At 50.9% G+C, this 15,726-nt stretch overlaps 1 protein-coding gene across 1 annotated transcript; it reads right to left on the bottom strand.

Annotated features, from left to right (window-relative positions):
* Positions 1-3,991: 3,991 nt before the first annotated feature.
* HTR3A (5-hydroxytryptamine receptor 3A) lies at positions 3,992-15,476 on the bottom strand (the record flags this gene model as incomplete). The annotated part of the gene is made up of 9 exons (XM_084249551.1): positions 3,992-4,290; positions 4,820-5,041; positions 5,148-5,358; positions 5,698-5,858; positions 7,590-7,759; positions 8,575-8,684; positions 11,320-11,364; positions 12,966-13,132; positions 15,410-15,476. 9 exons carry the CDS (start codon positions 15,474-15,476, stop codon positions 3,992-3,994), a joined length of 1,452 nt encoding a protein of 483 aa, XP_084105677.1.
* Positions 15,477-15,726: the final 250 nt, after the last annotated feature.

The following is a 15,726-nucleotide window of genomic DNA, read 5'->3' as shown; positions in this document are numbered from 1 at the left end:
GAAGTTCTTCCTACTGTCTAACCTCTATCCCTCCTCCTGCAGGAGGTGCTCCTTTATAACATCCCGGAGAGAAGAGAGAGTAGATGTGGAATAGGTTTCTGTTTCAGAGAGGGGTTTTCTTGTCTCTAAAGCCAGGGTTTAATTCTCTAACCACGACAGTCAGGGCTGGCCAATCACAGGCCTTCATGGGCGAGTTTAAATTATAGGGGACCAAGTTAGAGAAAAGAAAGGGAAAAAAAAAAAAAACCTACCCAACTCTCAGCCACTGGTACTGCAGCTGATGGTTAATTACTGCTGTTTGTGTGCAATGTTAGGGTCCCCAGTGCCTGGTCAGGGGGGACAGTGTATGGGGGGAGCCAATGAGTGGGTGTCAGGTGGAGACAGTTGCCTGGGTTCTCCACTTCTTTACTTCTTTCCCCCTCGTCCACCCCTCCGCTCCCCTCCAATCAGGGGAGGAGCTGCCCTCTCTTGCCCACCACCCCTCCCCAAACATTGGGAGGAAAGAGGGAATGATTAGCATGGGGCATTGTCCCTGATAATGGGCCCCAGCTGCCGCCTGAAAGGGAAGACAAAGCGCCTGGCCGCTCCACAAGCATTATCCCCTCGTTAAATCTCTGTTATTAGATTAGATTCAAAATGTATTGATTTTCAGGCCAGTGGGAGGGGTAGGGGGAGGGAGGAGAAACTGGCTCTCCAATGCCCAACCACACCTCTCGCCCCCCCACCCCCCCAGACAGCATCTCCTCCCTCCTGATTTCTCAGAGAAATCGCCCCTAAACCTGGGTCCTGACTGTGAGTGCAGCTGCTCTCCCTGATTGTCCTGAAAGCTGAGGTCCTGGGGTGCCCACTGCCTCCAGGTTATTGAGCCCAGGTTGCCCCGCTCTGGGGCTCTGGGCGGACTCCCCAGCTTAGAGCCTTACAGAGTGCTGGAGGGAGGCAGGTAGGGCACTTCCAAGACCTATCACGTGAGTTTTTGTGTGTCAATGACAGGTTTGGAATGAAAAGTTGGAATGTTTGCAGGGGAATAGACAAGGTTGTGGGAGAGGAGTGGCGGAGCGAGAGAAGCCTTTAGCACCTCTGAAGCTTATAAAGACCTGGTGGCTTCTGGTTTTCTCTCCCTCCTTAGAGAGAGTGAGCTGCAGGGCAGGGGAACAGAAAGAAGCAGGTTCTAGAGATATAACAGGGTGTGGGGAAATTCTGGGTGTTCTATCCCAGATGTGGCGAAGGTCTCCTTGGGAGAGCAACATCAGGACTGATGGACAAGGTCAGTACACAGCAGGAGGTCTCTGACCCTGGCCTCAGTTTCCCATCCTGAGCAGCACAGCTTGGATGCTGGATCGATGCGCTGACTGGTTGTGGTTAGTGGAGCGGAAGATGTTACACGTGGAGGCTGGGGGTTGTTAATTGGCTTCCTCAATGCTGGGCGCTGCTGCCCCATTGATTGTGGGCCAAGGCTGGGGAGGGGGAGATGGGGAATCAATAGCATGACTCGTGTCTTGCTAGCTCTCTGGTTGGACACTTAGTCAATAGCCACCCACTTACTGACCAGTGGTTCATTGACAGTGCCAAGCTGTCCACCTCTCTCTCTCTCTGGCCTGAGACATGAGAATCATCCAGCAGCATGGCCCTAGCAATGCTCATGGAGTGGGACAACTTTTGGTCCCCAAACTTGGCCTCCAAGTAATGGGCTTCCAGGACCATCCTGGGAGACTTGGGATGACCCTACCCATCTCTAGCCCAATCTCTGCTCAGTAGGAGGCAAAGGGGGGCAGGCAATGCTCAGCCCTACAATTGTCTGCCTTTCACTGGGAGACCCTCACACCCAGCCATCAAGAAAAACATAGATAAACAGGAAGTCCCTAATTAATAGTAAAATCACACATGTCTGCAGTGGAAGAAGCAGATGAAGGCTCATTCTCAGTTCACCTTAGTTACAGTAGCTGGTGAATTCTTGCTGGGGAGAAACTGAGAGAAACTAAACTAGGCAAGTTGCCCTTCCTCAGCCTGCAGGCTCTTTCAGACACAAGCCTCCCATGAGACCAAGTTTCTGCCCTCTACCCGGCCTCCTGGGATGGCAGAATCTGGTGTCAAAGGAAAGAATAGCTTCACATGTTCCAGATGGAGTCCCTTACACTTGGCCAGCCTGGAACCACTCACCCCAGATACTCCTTTGGGGCGCTTTCCCTGTAGCCTGTGGGTGTTCAGTCCCTGTCCACCATGCTTTCCTGTGAGTGACAGGCAACCCAGGAGCAAGAGAAGGATAAGGCTAGAAAGATAAAGGGAAAGTCTCAGGCAAATGGTGACTCTAAAATCACTCTTGAAGGGCCCTTATATTCCTCTACTCTGAATGCTTATTAGGAGGATGAAGTGAAAGTTGGGGTGCCCCTCAGCCTGTCCTAAACCTGCATGCCAGGAAAGAGGCCAGGACATAAAAAGTACCATCAAGGAGCAGACCCCTGACTCTCAGGGTCCTGTTTTCTGGTGGGTGTGCCAGGGGCAGCTGCTGAAAGTTTCCAGAGCAGAGAGGGAAACTCAAGCTTTTGCTTTCTCTGTCCCGCAAACATCAAACCGGCGGGTGCTGGCCAAGGTGCTGATGTTGTTCCTCTTCATGGATGCTCTTGCAGGGAGTGCTTACCCCCATTTCACTGAAAGACCATGAGCCCATATGCTGACAGGGCTGTGTGGACCCTTCTAGTGTCTCTCCAGGGACCACAGAACTGAACTTAACCTCTCCCCCGACTTTTCCATCGTTAAAAGGTCGTTGTCCTTACTGCCACACCTCGCATCCCACTCCAGTTGTTTCTACTTCTGAACAGCTGCCTCCTAATTTCTTGAAGAAGAAAGCACCAAGTAACTGAAACTACTAAAAATCCCCAAACCTCTTTCCTACCAATAATTTTAAAACTGTTCCTTCACCCACCCAGCTGCTGATAAATGGACAAGAAGTGAATTTAGAGCCATCAAAATTTATTCCCCCCACCCAGCCCAGCCCACCCCCATCATCTGATGGAACATGAGTTTTCAGGGAAGTGGCTCCAGGTAAGATGAGGAAGGAGACATTAGGGTTAGAATCTAATGCAGCATTATTTGGCCCTTGTAGAAGACACTTGGTTTTGCCTTCAGTCTGAGAACAAGGTTGACTACGTGCCTAATGACAGAGGAGTGGATAAAGAAGATGTGGTATAGATGCACAGTGGAATACTACTCAGCTGTGAAGAAAAAGAAGAAACCTTACCATTTGTGACAATATGAATGGAATAGAGGGGATTCTACTGAATGAAATGCATCGGAAGGAGAAAAACAAATACTGATGATTTCATGCATGTGTGAACTATAAAGAAGCAAAGCAAAGGAACAGACAAAGCCCAAACAAAACAACCCCTTGGAATCTGACTGCAGAATTGAGGTCCCCATAAGGGGAGGGTGGGAGGTGGGAAGCAAAGGGGAAGGGTCCCAATGGACATTGGTGAAGGATTATGGCTACTTTGGCATTGGGTATGATGTGGTAACGCACATCTGAAGATGTGTAAACCCATACTGCTAAGACATGCACAGCATTGTAAGCCGGCAGTACTTCAGTAAAAAAGTAATTTAGTAAAAATAAAATCAACACGAGGTTGAGGGAGTGAGCAGAATTCCAAAGTGCCTTATTTGGGAAAGTGCCAATAGAGAAACTGAGGCTTGATGCATGGATAGATGTGAGAGGATGCATTGGTTTCACCCGATCTGATTTATAATGGTTGTAAAGCCATAGTAAGCATGTAGGAGAGGGGGAGGGGAATGTCAGGATCTTTCATACCAAGTTTTAGGAGGAAGAGTTAAGGCCCTGGCTTGGGATTGCTGAGCTGAACTGGCATTGGAAGCCAGGATGGAACTGCATATGTGTCTTGAGAACTCTCCTGGCATCCCCTGGGCCCTGAAGGATCAGAGCAGAAATCCCCCCACCCCCATCCTGGCCGGCACCCCCACCCTCCACCCGAGCTGTGCCGACTCAGGAATACTGCCAGATGGACCAGAGCGTGACCAGGGTGACGCTGTAGGCCAGCACTGCCAGCAGGTAGACGCGGAAGAGTAGCCTGTCGAGCACAGAGCCCACCTGTAGCCAGTCCCGGGCCACTTCTCGGCTTTCCTCCCGCTTTTCCAGAAAGTGCCGGATGGAGGAAAGCTCCTGCAGCAGCCCCCTCACCGCCAGGGATGCCTCCCGAGGTGGAGGGGGAGGGCTGCCTCGCCCCCTCAGGGTCTTCTCAAAGTCCCGGGGTCCTCCCAAATGGTTGCAGTGGTTTCCCATGCCTAGAAGAAGTGGGGAGCATTGTCAAGAGAGGGTGGCCCAGCCGGGCGGCCTGAACCCTGTCTCCATACTGCCTCCTGTCTGTCTGCCTCTGGGGTGTTTAAAATTCTAAGGGACCTGGTCTTTGATCAGAATAAGGGTGTTAGAAAGCCTGGCTGTCATCACTCACCAAGTGAGGCACAGCGTCCCATATCTGCCTGAGGGGCATCCATTTGACCCACTTTGGGTCCACCTCAGGGAAAAGCCACTTTTAGCCCAGGGGTTCAGCCTCTGGGATGCTGCCCCCTCTCTCTCCATACCTGCTTGATGAGAAGATGTGCAGGTGAAGAGAGGGTCCTGCTTCGGCTGGTCTCAGTCTCCCTCCTCCCAATAAAGCCAGGCCTGGGCCCCATGTGCGGGACAGCTCTCAATCCCCATGCCCCTCAGGCTCTCTGGCATGCCAAGTCCCCCAGAGCCTCCCTACCACATCCCACCCTGGCGTGCAGGCTGAAAGCAGCCCTTTGTGCATGAAGTGGCCCTGCCCTTCCTCACCTGAGCAGTCATCAGTCTTGGCAGCTTGGGGGGTGGCTGGGGACCTACGGGCAGTGGACTGCTCCCCCAGGCACAGCAGCAGGGCAATTCTCTCGAGGACCAGGTGCTGCAGCCAGGCAGGCACCGGCTGCTGCAGGTCTTGCTTGTGCACGAGCCGCACAATGAGGATGGTCTCGGCCAAGCTCAACACCAGCAGAGCCATGCACACCACAAAGTAGACACCTGTGCCCCCGGGTGGGGTGGAGGAAGCGGGGGACACACACAGGAAATGGGAGAGGACCTTTGGTTCCTCCACCATACTGGGCTCTTCCCCGGGAGCGGGCCTTACCGATGAGAGGGGTGCCAATGGCGGTGGCTGGCAGCGTGTCGGACACAATGATCAGGAACACTGAGTAGCCCAGGAGGAGTGTGATCTTGAAGGAGACCCTCTCACCGCTGTCCGGTGGCAGGTAGAAACCCACGATGTCCATGACCATGAGAAAGATGCTGGGCAGCAGCAGGCTGACTGTATAGAATAGAGGCCGCCGGCGGATGACCACCTGGACCAAGAGAGGGGGTCGGTGGAAGCCCAGGCAGAAGGCCCTGCTCACAGGAGTGACCACCCCAGGCCAGAACTCCTGTTTGGGATCTCAGCCTGCATCCTCAGCCTGGGCTGCTCGGAGAAGGAAATGGACAGCCCCCTGCTCTGCCTCTGGATCCAAGCTGTTCAGGGTGAGGAAGGGACATGGGTTTTGCCCATGTGCTGCATGCAGCTCTAAGGGGTGATTGTGACCCCGGAGTTAGGGAAGAGGCACCACGGGCTCTTGCCAGCGTGCCTCTTTGAATCTACCTGGGTGTGACTTCATCGCTGCCCCCACATCTCCTCGAGTCCCACTCACATAGAACTTCATTTCAGCATAAGAGTCGTTGCTTTCAATACTGAACTCTCGATACTGGGTCAGCACCCCCAGAAGCTCCCACTCGCCCTGGTTCATGAAGATGCTCTTGTCGGACTTCACTTTTTCTGGCAGACGCCACAGGGAGATGTTGATGTCCTGAACTGGGAGAAAAGAAATTAAGCCAGCTTTGGAGTCTAGTGCCAGGGTGGTGCCAGACCCAGGGATGGTGAGGCATAGGGTGGGCAGCACCCCAACAACTTGGATGAAAGCTTGGCTTTTCAGCTGCAGCCTCAGTTTCCACCTTGTGCATATTGTGTCTGCCTGGGTGGAGATTAAGGCTTAGATGGAAACACACAGCAAAATGCAAACAAACAGGCAAACCAAGTATTAGAAAGTCTTTCTCTCTCTCTCTCACACACACACACACACACACACACACACACACACACACGCCCCTTTAAACATCTTTCTAGGTTTTCCTGTTAGAATTAGCCATTTAGGAAATGAGCAAAAGTCAACATTCTTCATGTTTGCCTTGATAGAACTGCTTGTCTCCAAAGGTGAATTAGGAAAATAAGCACAATCTTCACATAATACTTCTCTGTATTGATAGTGAAGAAACAGGCATACATATGCACCAGAAGCACTGGAGGAGCCACTGCAGAAACATATTGGGAAAGATCTAAATGTCCATCTATGAGGAAAATGCTTAATAAACTATGATACTCTCAATCCCAAGATATTCTGTAGCAGTTGAGAGTTATGAGGAGGATCTCAATGTGTTTGAACTTGGAAAAATGTCCAAGACCTGTTGTTGAGTAAAAAGAACCTAGTAGTCATGGGTAATAGCACATAAAATAGGATCCGGGGCCTCCCTGGTGGCACAAGGGGTTAAGCACCGCACTATGAAGCAATCCGCAACTTCTATAGCATGAGTTCAATCCCCGGCCAGCCAGGGAGCAACCCACATGACGCAGCAGACCTCTCCTGTCTCGCCCGCTGCTCCCCTCAGCAGTGTATTTCGTCAGTCTACCTGTTCTGTTCCCCGCTCTGTCTCTGGTGAATCCTCTCACTCTCCCGAGCATCTGGCCTGTACCCCAGCTCTTGTATCATAAATAAATAAATCTTTAAAAAATATGATCCGTTTATGAAAAATGAAGGCCAGTAAAACAATTTCCATGTACTTGTCATAAATGTATATGTGTTTGTGCATATATATATACACATACATATGTGTATATATATATGCAAAGAGAAGAATCTGGAGAATACACTATATGAAGTTTATGCTGCTAAGGGTTGTTTAGTAGTTTAGTGTGGGGAGTTGTTGCTGATGGGTTTGTGATTGAAGTCACAGATTATTTTTCATTATGTTTTCTTGTTAAAGGAAGTTATGTATTGCCTTTGTAATTTAAAGCTAATGCAATAAAATCATAATAGAAGAAGGGGATACCTTTTGACACTTGGGTATGCTCACTAGTGAGCACTAGCACTCATTTTCTCCACGGACGTCTGCCTTGTACCTTCCTCTGTGCTAGCCACGTTGCTGAGCACCAAGCGGTCAGCCAGAAATCATCACTGCCCTCTGTAAGTGTGTTCTAGTAGAGAAGCACACACTGAACAAGCACTTGGAAGTGGGAAAGAACTGCCACTTACTGAGCCTCTTACTGTCAGTTGACACTGTCCCGTTGAAACTTTATGACAACTGAAGGAGGAGACAAGGGCGACAATATCAGTCTCCTTGGGAAAATGAGGAAATAGAGGCTCAGTAACATAAAGAAAATAAATGTAAGTAAGTTGGATAAGGGAGAACGTAGCCTGAGGTATCCCTCTCACTTGAGCGCCCAGGAGCCCCATATTGCACCCCCATCTCAGGAAGCCCATATACTCACTGGTGTGCAGCCAGCTGGTAAAGGTCAGGGAGCAGTTCTGTACATCGAAGGGGAAGTTGTAAATGTCGAGGCTACAGGCGGTCACCACCTGGAGGGGCTTGTAGTTCTGGACCTTACCGTGATGCTGAACGTACACGTATGGAATCTCAGGAGACTTCCCCACGTCCACACTGGGCAGGGAAGAGGGGTCGGTTTAGGGGCTCAAGAAGCAGTCTGAAGGCTTCTGAGCAACCCAGTAAGAAAGAAATTCAAGATAAGTCTGGGTGTCAGGACGACCTGACATTTTTTTTCTAACCACGGTTTTCTAGACTTCTTAATCTAGCTTAGGTTTCTTTGCCTGCCATTGTCAAGGTTACTTTCCTAGCAGTAAAGGGCATTTCTCCTTTATTCCCCTGGCAACCTAGCCACAAAAGGCAGGCAAGAAATCCAAAGGCCCTAAGTCATGGAATAGCCCCTAAGCTGCCACCTGCTCGGGTTGGGCAGAGCTCAGGTCCCAGGTTCGCCAGCTTAGTGGCGATGGGCAGATTCAGGGGGAGATCAGGACCTTGTGCTCCACTCTGACTTAGGTTTTTCTTGGCCTCTCAGCTCTAGAATGAGAAAAATTATTTTTAGAGGGAAAGGAATTTGAGACACCATTGAGAAAAATTGGAGCAAGCCAGGAAAATACTGTAAGACCTCATCGCCCTCTCTCAGCTACTCCCCAATCCTAGGTGCTCCCAAGTGACACGAGAGTGGAGAGGACCAAGTAAGGGTCCTGAGTCGGCAGCTTCTGGGAAAATAGGCTGAGAGATGAAAAGTCAAGACAAAGACTGAAGCTATTTCATTGTTTAAACTAGAGATCCAGCCAAAAACCAGGGTCTCCCCAAATACCTCCACCCAAGCTACCCAGGGTATGGTACTGAGGGGCTTGGGATGGTGGTGATTTTGTCTTCCCCACATGCCAGTCCCCAGGCTGCGGGAGGGGGCTTCCAATGCCAGTACTCACAACTCATTGATGAGAATGTCTGGAACCCAGATGCTGTTCGTGGGGAGGGACAACTTGGTGATATTGTCGAAGTCCTCAGGGTTCCACTGGAGAAATTCGTCAGTCCAGAACTGGGGAGAAGTGGGAACAGTCATCGCAGCCCCAGCATCTGGGATAGGGTGTCAGCAACTCAGGCCAATTTCACCCCTTAATGCCCTGGCAACAAGTGGGCAACAGGTGGGCACCTTCTTGGGAGAATCTGGGTGTCAGCAGCACCCTAACTAGCAGTGCCTAAGAGTCCCCCTATCTCTGTACTCACACAATCTCTACATGCAAATGAGACCCAGACAGACTCAGCTTCCCCCAGGGAAGGCATCGGGTCGCTGCTATCTCTGTGAACCCCCTATTTGTCACTGAGGGCTCTCAGACACAGCCCTTCTTGGATAGTGGTCTGGATACATGTAAATGGGGATAATAGCAACCACTTCACAGGGTGGGATGGTTTTTGTTAAGTTGTGTTCAATGCCTTCTCCACTGTCCTGACTGATCTAAAATCTGAATTTGATTGGTTACTTCTTGGCTTCAAATTCTTCAGAGATGACCCATGGTCCTTAGGATCAAGTTAAACCTCAAAGCCAGCAAAAATCAGGCCTCTACTTATCTCTCGAACTTCATGGGATTTTTGATTGTTTGGGGGTATCGTTCATGGATTCTAACTCCCAGCCATGTGGAGTGCATATTTCTGCACCCCTCACCCCTCTCACCCCCACTGAAATCACTTCTTGGAAGAGGTAAGTCATCCTTCTAGACTTAACTAAGGCATCATCTGTTCCCTTTTCCAGGAACCTCCTGGAAAAGTGACCCCCACTCTCGAGGCTGGCTTTTATATGCCTTCTGTGCTCCCACGGTTGTCAGCCTGTCCTTGACACCTGGACTGGCTGTTTCGCTGCATTTAATTGCCTGTCTATGCTTCAGAGCTCATTGTGGGCATGGCCTGCATCTCATTTGCATCTCTTATCCCAGCCCCTTAGCACAGTCACTGGCACATAGTAGACTGGCATCCCCTCACTGCTGGGATAGGCAAGTGACACTAGCGGTCCATAGGTGGGGCCTCGGCCAGACCCCCCAGGAAAGGAGCTCCAGCCTCCTCATTCTTGTTTGGGTCCCTTCCCCAAGGAAAGGTGTGCTCTGTATTAAGGGATGCCTCTGAGGTAAAAAGAGAGCAGTTTATCAGGAATCCTGTACCCCTTGCCCTGTCCCATGAGCTGGTACTGGAGTAGAGAGTGCCCATGTGGAGGGTGTAGGGTAAAGAAAATGTCAGGCTTTTCTGCCCTCCCGCCATCAGGATAGATGATGGATCCTTGTCCTGAATGCATGCCTGATGGCAGGCACCTGGAGTAGGGTGTGGGCATAGGTAGATGGGATTCAGCTGAGCTAAGACTGGGCTTTTAAGGGCGGCGTTACGGGGACACCAGTAGAAGCCAAAAGAAGAAGCCGAGAGAGAAGCAGAGAAGAAGCAGAAGCAGAGCAGGCCAGAGAGCCCAGATAGAGTGAGGATTTGCTGGGGGCTGGGAGGACTGCCAGCCCCCCAGCACCCCTGCCTGCCATATGCCTGGTGAACACCAATAAAAGACCTGCAATAAACCCACTGAGGACTCTGACTCCTCCTTTACCCGGTCTGCATGGGATCAGAAAACCTGCACAGTGGTCCATTCCTGCCTCTACAGAGGGGGAGGGGCCCCATATGCCAGGTATGTTCTCAGAGCCTCTCTCCTGCTTGAGCTCTATGAACCAGCCCATCCTCTGCCCTCCTCTCTTCAGCCACTTTTGATCCCCCTTCTGCACTGATGTCCTCCCCACAGCCCCAGAGCAGGACACTCCTGTGGACAGTAGCCTCTACCATTCACTCCCCCTTCCCTGCCAGCTGCTACTTCCCCCCAACGCTGCCATGGCTTCAGAACCTCAACACACCCAAGCCTGGTCAATGCCCGTCAGAAGCAGGAAGAGTGGAGAGATGGCCAAGGGTGTGAGGACTAAGTGGATGGAATCATCCAGTTTCAATCACCTGATTTGGTTATCATCAATTTTACCTAATTAAAAGAAGAATTTTCTAGGGCCTCCCCGGTGGCGCAGCGGTTGAGCGCTGGGTTGCGAAGCTGCCCGTAGCCTCTGCAGCGCCAGTTCGATCCCCGGCTGCTCCCCGGCCACCAGAGGAGGGTCCTACATGGTGCGCAGACCTCCCCTGCCGCCCGCTGCTCCCCTCAGCAGTGTACTTCGGTCCTTCTGCCTGCTCTGCTCCCTGCTGTGGCTCTGGTGAATTCTCTCGCCCTCCCGCGCTTCTGACTGTACCCAGTGCTTGTATGTATAAATCAATCAATCAATTAAAAAAAATAAATCTTTAAAAAAAAAAGAATTTTCTAGAAACCAGAGCTAATTGAAGGCAAAAATGATAGCCTTGTAAGCTCCTAGGCACTGGAGGTGTTAGATCAGCAGAGGGGAGGCAGACACTTGTTTGAGATTCTGGAAGAACTTCCAGGCCCTGAGGGGGCTGGGGTGATTTCTCCCCCAGTGACCTTTATGCTTCCTTCCTTCCATTCCCAGGCCTGAGATGAGTGGGGTCCAGACCCTGTGTCTCGTGAGTGTGCCTCTGAGCCTCTCCCTCACCAAGGCCTCTGAGATTCCTGATTCCTCTGAGCTGGAAGTCCCTCCTGGAAGGTTAATTCCCATTCCAGGAAATGAGGGTGGAGGAAGAACTGGGCTACTCACCTGCCGGTACCAGATGTAGGTGGTCAGGACCTGATTCTTCTCATCCTGTGAAAGGAAAAGCAGTTGGGCATAAGGGAGTCCTGTGGGCTAAGGATCAGCCTGCATACACCACCCCTCAAAAAGAGCTGTCTTTGTGTCTTCCTTTTCTTGGCAAGTGGGAGTGAAGAAAAGGGGCAGGAAGAAGTGGACAGGGGGTAGTTCTTTGGTCAGACAAAAGAAGCAATTTTTCAGTAGAACACATCGTAGAAAAAAACACAATGATCTCTTTGATAGCTTCTGTAGGGTAAGGAAAAATATCAGGCTTTTCTGCCCTCCCGCCATCAGGCTAGATGAGGGAACCCTGTGATCCTGAATGCATGCCTGATGGCGGGCACCTGGAGTGGGTACACCTGGGCTAAGACTGTGCTTTTAAGGGCGGCATCACAGGGACACCAGAAGAAGCCAAAGCAGAAGCCGAAAGAGAAGCCAAGAAAGAAGCAGCAGAAGCCGAGAGAGAAGCCGAGAACGCCGGAGAGCCCAGATAGAGTGAAGACTTGCTGGGGGCTGGGAGGCCTGCCAGCCTCCTGGCCCCCCAGCACCCCTGCTTGCCATATGTCTGGTGAACCCCAATAAAAACCTACAAAAAACCCACTGAGGACTCTGACTGCTTCTTTACCCAGTCTGCATGGGATCAGAAAACCTGCTCAGTGTCCTGTCCTGTCTTTACAGCTTCTAACATCGTTGAATATAGATATAGATGTCAGAAATAACCGAATATTATTTCCATAGAAATAATACAAGGTATATATAATTCTATGTACTTTCTATTGTTATATATTATACATATCTATTATTTTATGTATATGTTACAGATATAATGTATATATCATAATAGAAGTTAATAATAGAAGGCATTCATCCAGCCACCTACCCAACCAGCACTCTCTCTCTCTCTCCTGCCTTAGAATGAAGAGGTACAAAACCAGAACATGAAAGCCTATCATTTTCTCCCCTTCCCTTTCCAATTCTCAATTTCCTTTCCTGAAACAGCCATAGTTATGAAGTAGTTTCCTTCTAGAAATGTTCTAGAGCCCACAGATTTCATCCTGCATCAAGTGAGGGGGGCACTGACTGAGGCAGAGACTGTGACGTCCATCCCGCCCACCGCAGCACAGTGCCCTCAGGCCCCTGTGTTGCCACAGCCCTCTCATTCACCTCTGTACAATGTCTGACCTCTTCTCCCGGGCAGCCTACCCTCCTACAGGAGTCGATGAAGAGATTATCAATTTGTTAATATATTGGCAATACTTCAGTAACCATGCAGTGACACCCACATATACCAGGGACCTGGGTAGGGCACTAGGGCAAAGAGATGAATAGGGAGTCTCCACCCTGGGGCAGCTGACTAAGAGAGGATACTAGGACATGGTATGAAGAGCCACGTGCAGTAAGTGACTGGAAAAGGCAGCCACATGGATGACCCCAGTTTCCTGGTGGGGACAGCCATGCAGAGATAGTTGCAATAGTCTGTCCTGAGCTGTGTGCCAGGCCAAAGCTGCATTGGGTACTTGAAGAACCACTGTGCTGCGCAGGGTGACTTGGTCTCACGTGGTGGTGTCCTGCCCCCAAAGCTCCACACCTGAGCAGGGGAGCACTGGGGCACTCACCACGCTGAGGATGGCGTAGATAATGACATCAATGGAGACAGTGGTCGGCTTCCTCCAGTCGCGCACGGGCCGCACTCCCTTCTTGTAGTTGGACAGGAGGTGATCAGACAGTCTCAGCAGAGCAGGCCTGGAGGCATTGCCAGCCTGGAGTGTCTCCCTTGCCCTGGCTGGGAAGGAGCACAGTTCAAAGTCAACATCAGGGGCTGAGTCTTCCCCTGCTTCTCTTGCCCTGGTTTGAAAGCTTTTAAAAGAAATGTGTGTCCATTATTCCCACCCCACAAAATTTCCAGACACTTCCACACACTGAAATTCACATCACTGGAGCATTGCATCTGCAGACTGCTAACAAACTTCAAAGGTATCATCTGACAAGTAACTCACATACTCTTTTACATGAGAGGGAGCTGGGTTGTAAAAGCAGCGACACAAGACAGGTGAGGGCTGAGAGTAGGTACCTTCCCAGAGGAGGCAGACCTGTGGGGAGCTAAAGGGAAGCTGTCCTGGGTATGTGATACTGGAAGGGAAGAGGGTGCAAGAGAGCCTAGCCTCAAGGGTGCAATTCCTAAGTCCACAAGGCGAACCTGCCTGAGGGTTTGCCTCTCCAAGGTCAGATCTTAAGGTCTGCACAGATCTCTCCTTGACCCCAGCCTGCAACTGGCAAAAAGAAAAAGAACGAAACAAAAAAAAAAGGAAGGGGGCATTGAGTGAAAATCGACATTCCCTTTCCCTCCTTCAAAATCTACCCCCAAAAGATCCCCTCTCTCCTTCCCTCCAGCCATACAAACTGCTGGGGTGCTAAGTCTCCTTCATAGGGTTGCTATATGGGCAGCTGTGATGTAAAAAGAAGAAGTTTGAGGGTAACGTATGCAGGAAGCCAGGAGAAATCAAATGGTCCCAGGAAGGAGGCCTACAGGATAAAAAAATGTGGTGAGAAAACCCAACTCTTAGGCCTAGCCACATTTGTGGGGATTTTACATGCATCTCAGTTTTCCTTTTGGGAAACAGTAGAAGCACTTCTTGAAAGGTGCTAAGAAATATGAAGATAAAAATGTGTGGGGTTGGGGAATGGGGAACACCCTAGAGGCCGGGGCTGCAAGGCCATGATGGGACTGGCAGGATGAGGCCAGGGTTTCACAGACAGGTGCCAGCAGCAGGCCTGGTTTTATCTAAACAAACTGCCTCTTCTCCCAGCTTGTCTCATGTGCTGCCTGCACAGCATCAGCCCTGCAGATTCCCATCCTGCCTCTCACCCACCTATCCCTGGGTTAACTTTCAGCTTCCCTCTGAAGGATAGAGAAAAGCAGACAGAGAAGACAAGAGACCATTTACTGAGTGTCTCCTTTGGCATAATATCAGTGAAGATATTGTTCATTCAACCTTAGCACAACCGTCCATCCAGTATGGCTATCATGACAACCCATTTTGCAGATGAAGATCCCCAAGGCTCAGACAGGGGGGTATGATGCCCTGCAAGTGAAGGAACCACGATGCAAGCCCAGATCTTTATGTGTCCTCACTACCCCAGTTACCAGTGACTCTGACCAGTGTGGACAGAACTAGACTGGGCCCCACAGGTCTCAGAGCAAAGGGCCAATGCTGGGAGGGACAGAGCTTCTCCTGGGCCAAAGTGCTCCAGACCACATTCATCAAGCCTGGGCCTGCGGGTCCTACTGAACTTCCCCAAATGACAGTTCATGGAGAGAAAGATCCTATAACCCTTCATATCTGCCCAGCCCCTGGAAGCTATCTTAACTGTGCCCAGCCCCAACTTCACCCAAGCTGTGTGGGTAGGGAGAAAAATTGCTAAAATTGATGGTAGGATTGTCTGCAGCAAAAAGAAACAGATCCTTTAGTGACACTCTGCCTAAAGGGAGGCAGGAAAAGGGGTAGGATGACTAGGGAGTTGCAGGAAAGTTTGGTGTTACTGGAGTTTAGCCTTGGAAGGGAATTTTCAAAAATGAAGGCCCAGAGAGAGCCCAGGCAACAAAATCAGTGAAGGAGAGGGAAGATTTCTACATTAGTTCTGGGTTCTACTCTGCTGCTAACAAGCCATGTGGCTTTGAGGGAATAGCTGTGAACATTCCAACAAGAAAGGGTGAACCAAATGAGCTCCAAGTTCCCTAGAAGCTGCCTTCCCTAGAAGTGAGTTTAGGGGCAGGGCAGAGAAGAATCCCTCTCCTGCACCTGTCTACGTTTTCCCCCTGGGGCAGGCTGCTCTCTGCTCCCTTCTCCTGCAAGCCCTGCTCTCCCAGCACTCAACTTCTCCAACTTTCTAGCTCAATCACATGCCGTCATGCACATAGCTCTCCGGACAGCTGACTTTCTGGCCTCTGCACCCACTCCAAACCCTTCTTCCTTCAGCCCTTAGAGGAATGGGGGGGCATACTCTCCCCACCTCTGGAGAGGGCAACCGAGTCCTACATGTTCTCCCACCGACCCCTTACCTTCTCCCTGTGTCAGGAGAGCGGGCAGAAGCAAAACCAGCAGCGCCTGCAGGATCCAGAGCCGCATGGTGGGCTACCCACGGTGGGGCGGTCTCGCAGTGACAGCTCAGGGTGAGCCCCGCTAAGGGCCAGTCTGCCCACAGGCTGCCAACCTCATGTCCCAGCCAGCCTGCCTCTCCGGCTGCTCCCCGCACTTTCTGAGGATGCAAACCTCACACTGACCCAGCCACCAGGGCTGGGGAGCTGCCAAGTTTTCCTGCAATCAGTGCTTCAGCTGGATCAGGTTTCAGGGCTGGAGGGAAGAGGAGGGACCAGCG

This window comes from Talpa europaea, assembly GCF_964194135.1.
Source record: "Talpa europaea genome assembly, chromosome: 12".
Lineage (NCBI taxonomy): Eukaryota > Metazoa > Chordata > Mammalia > Eulipotyphla > Talpidae > Talpa > Talpa europaea.
This window is presented reverse-complemented; position numbering and strand designations above follow the sequence as displayed.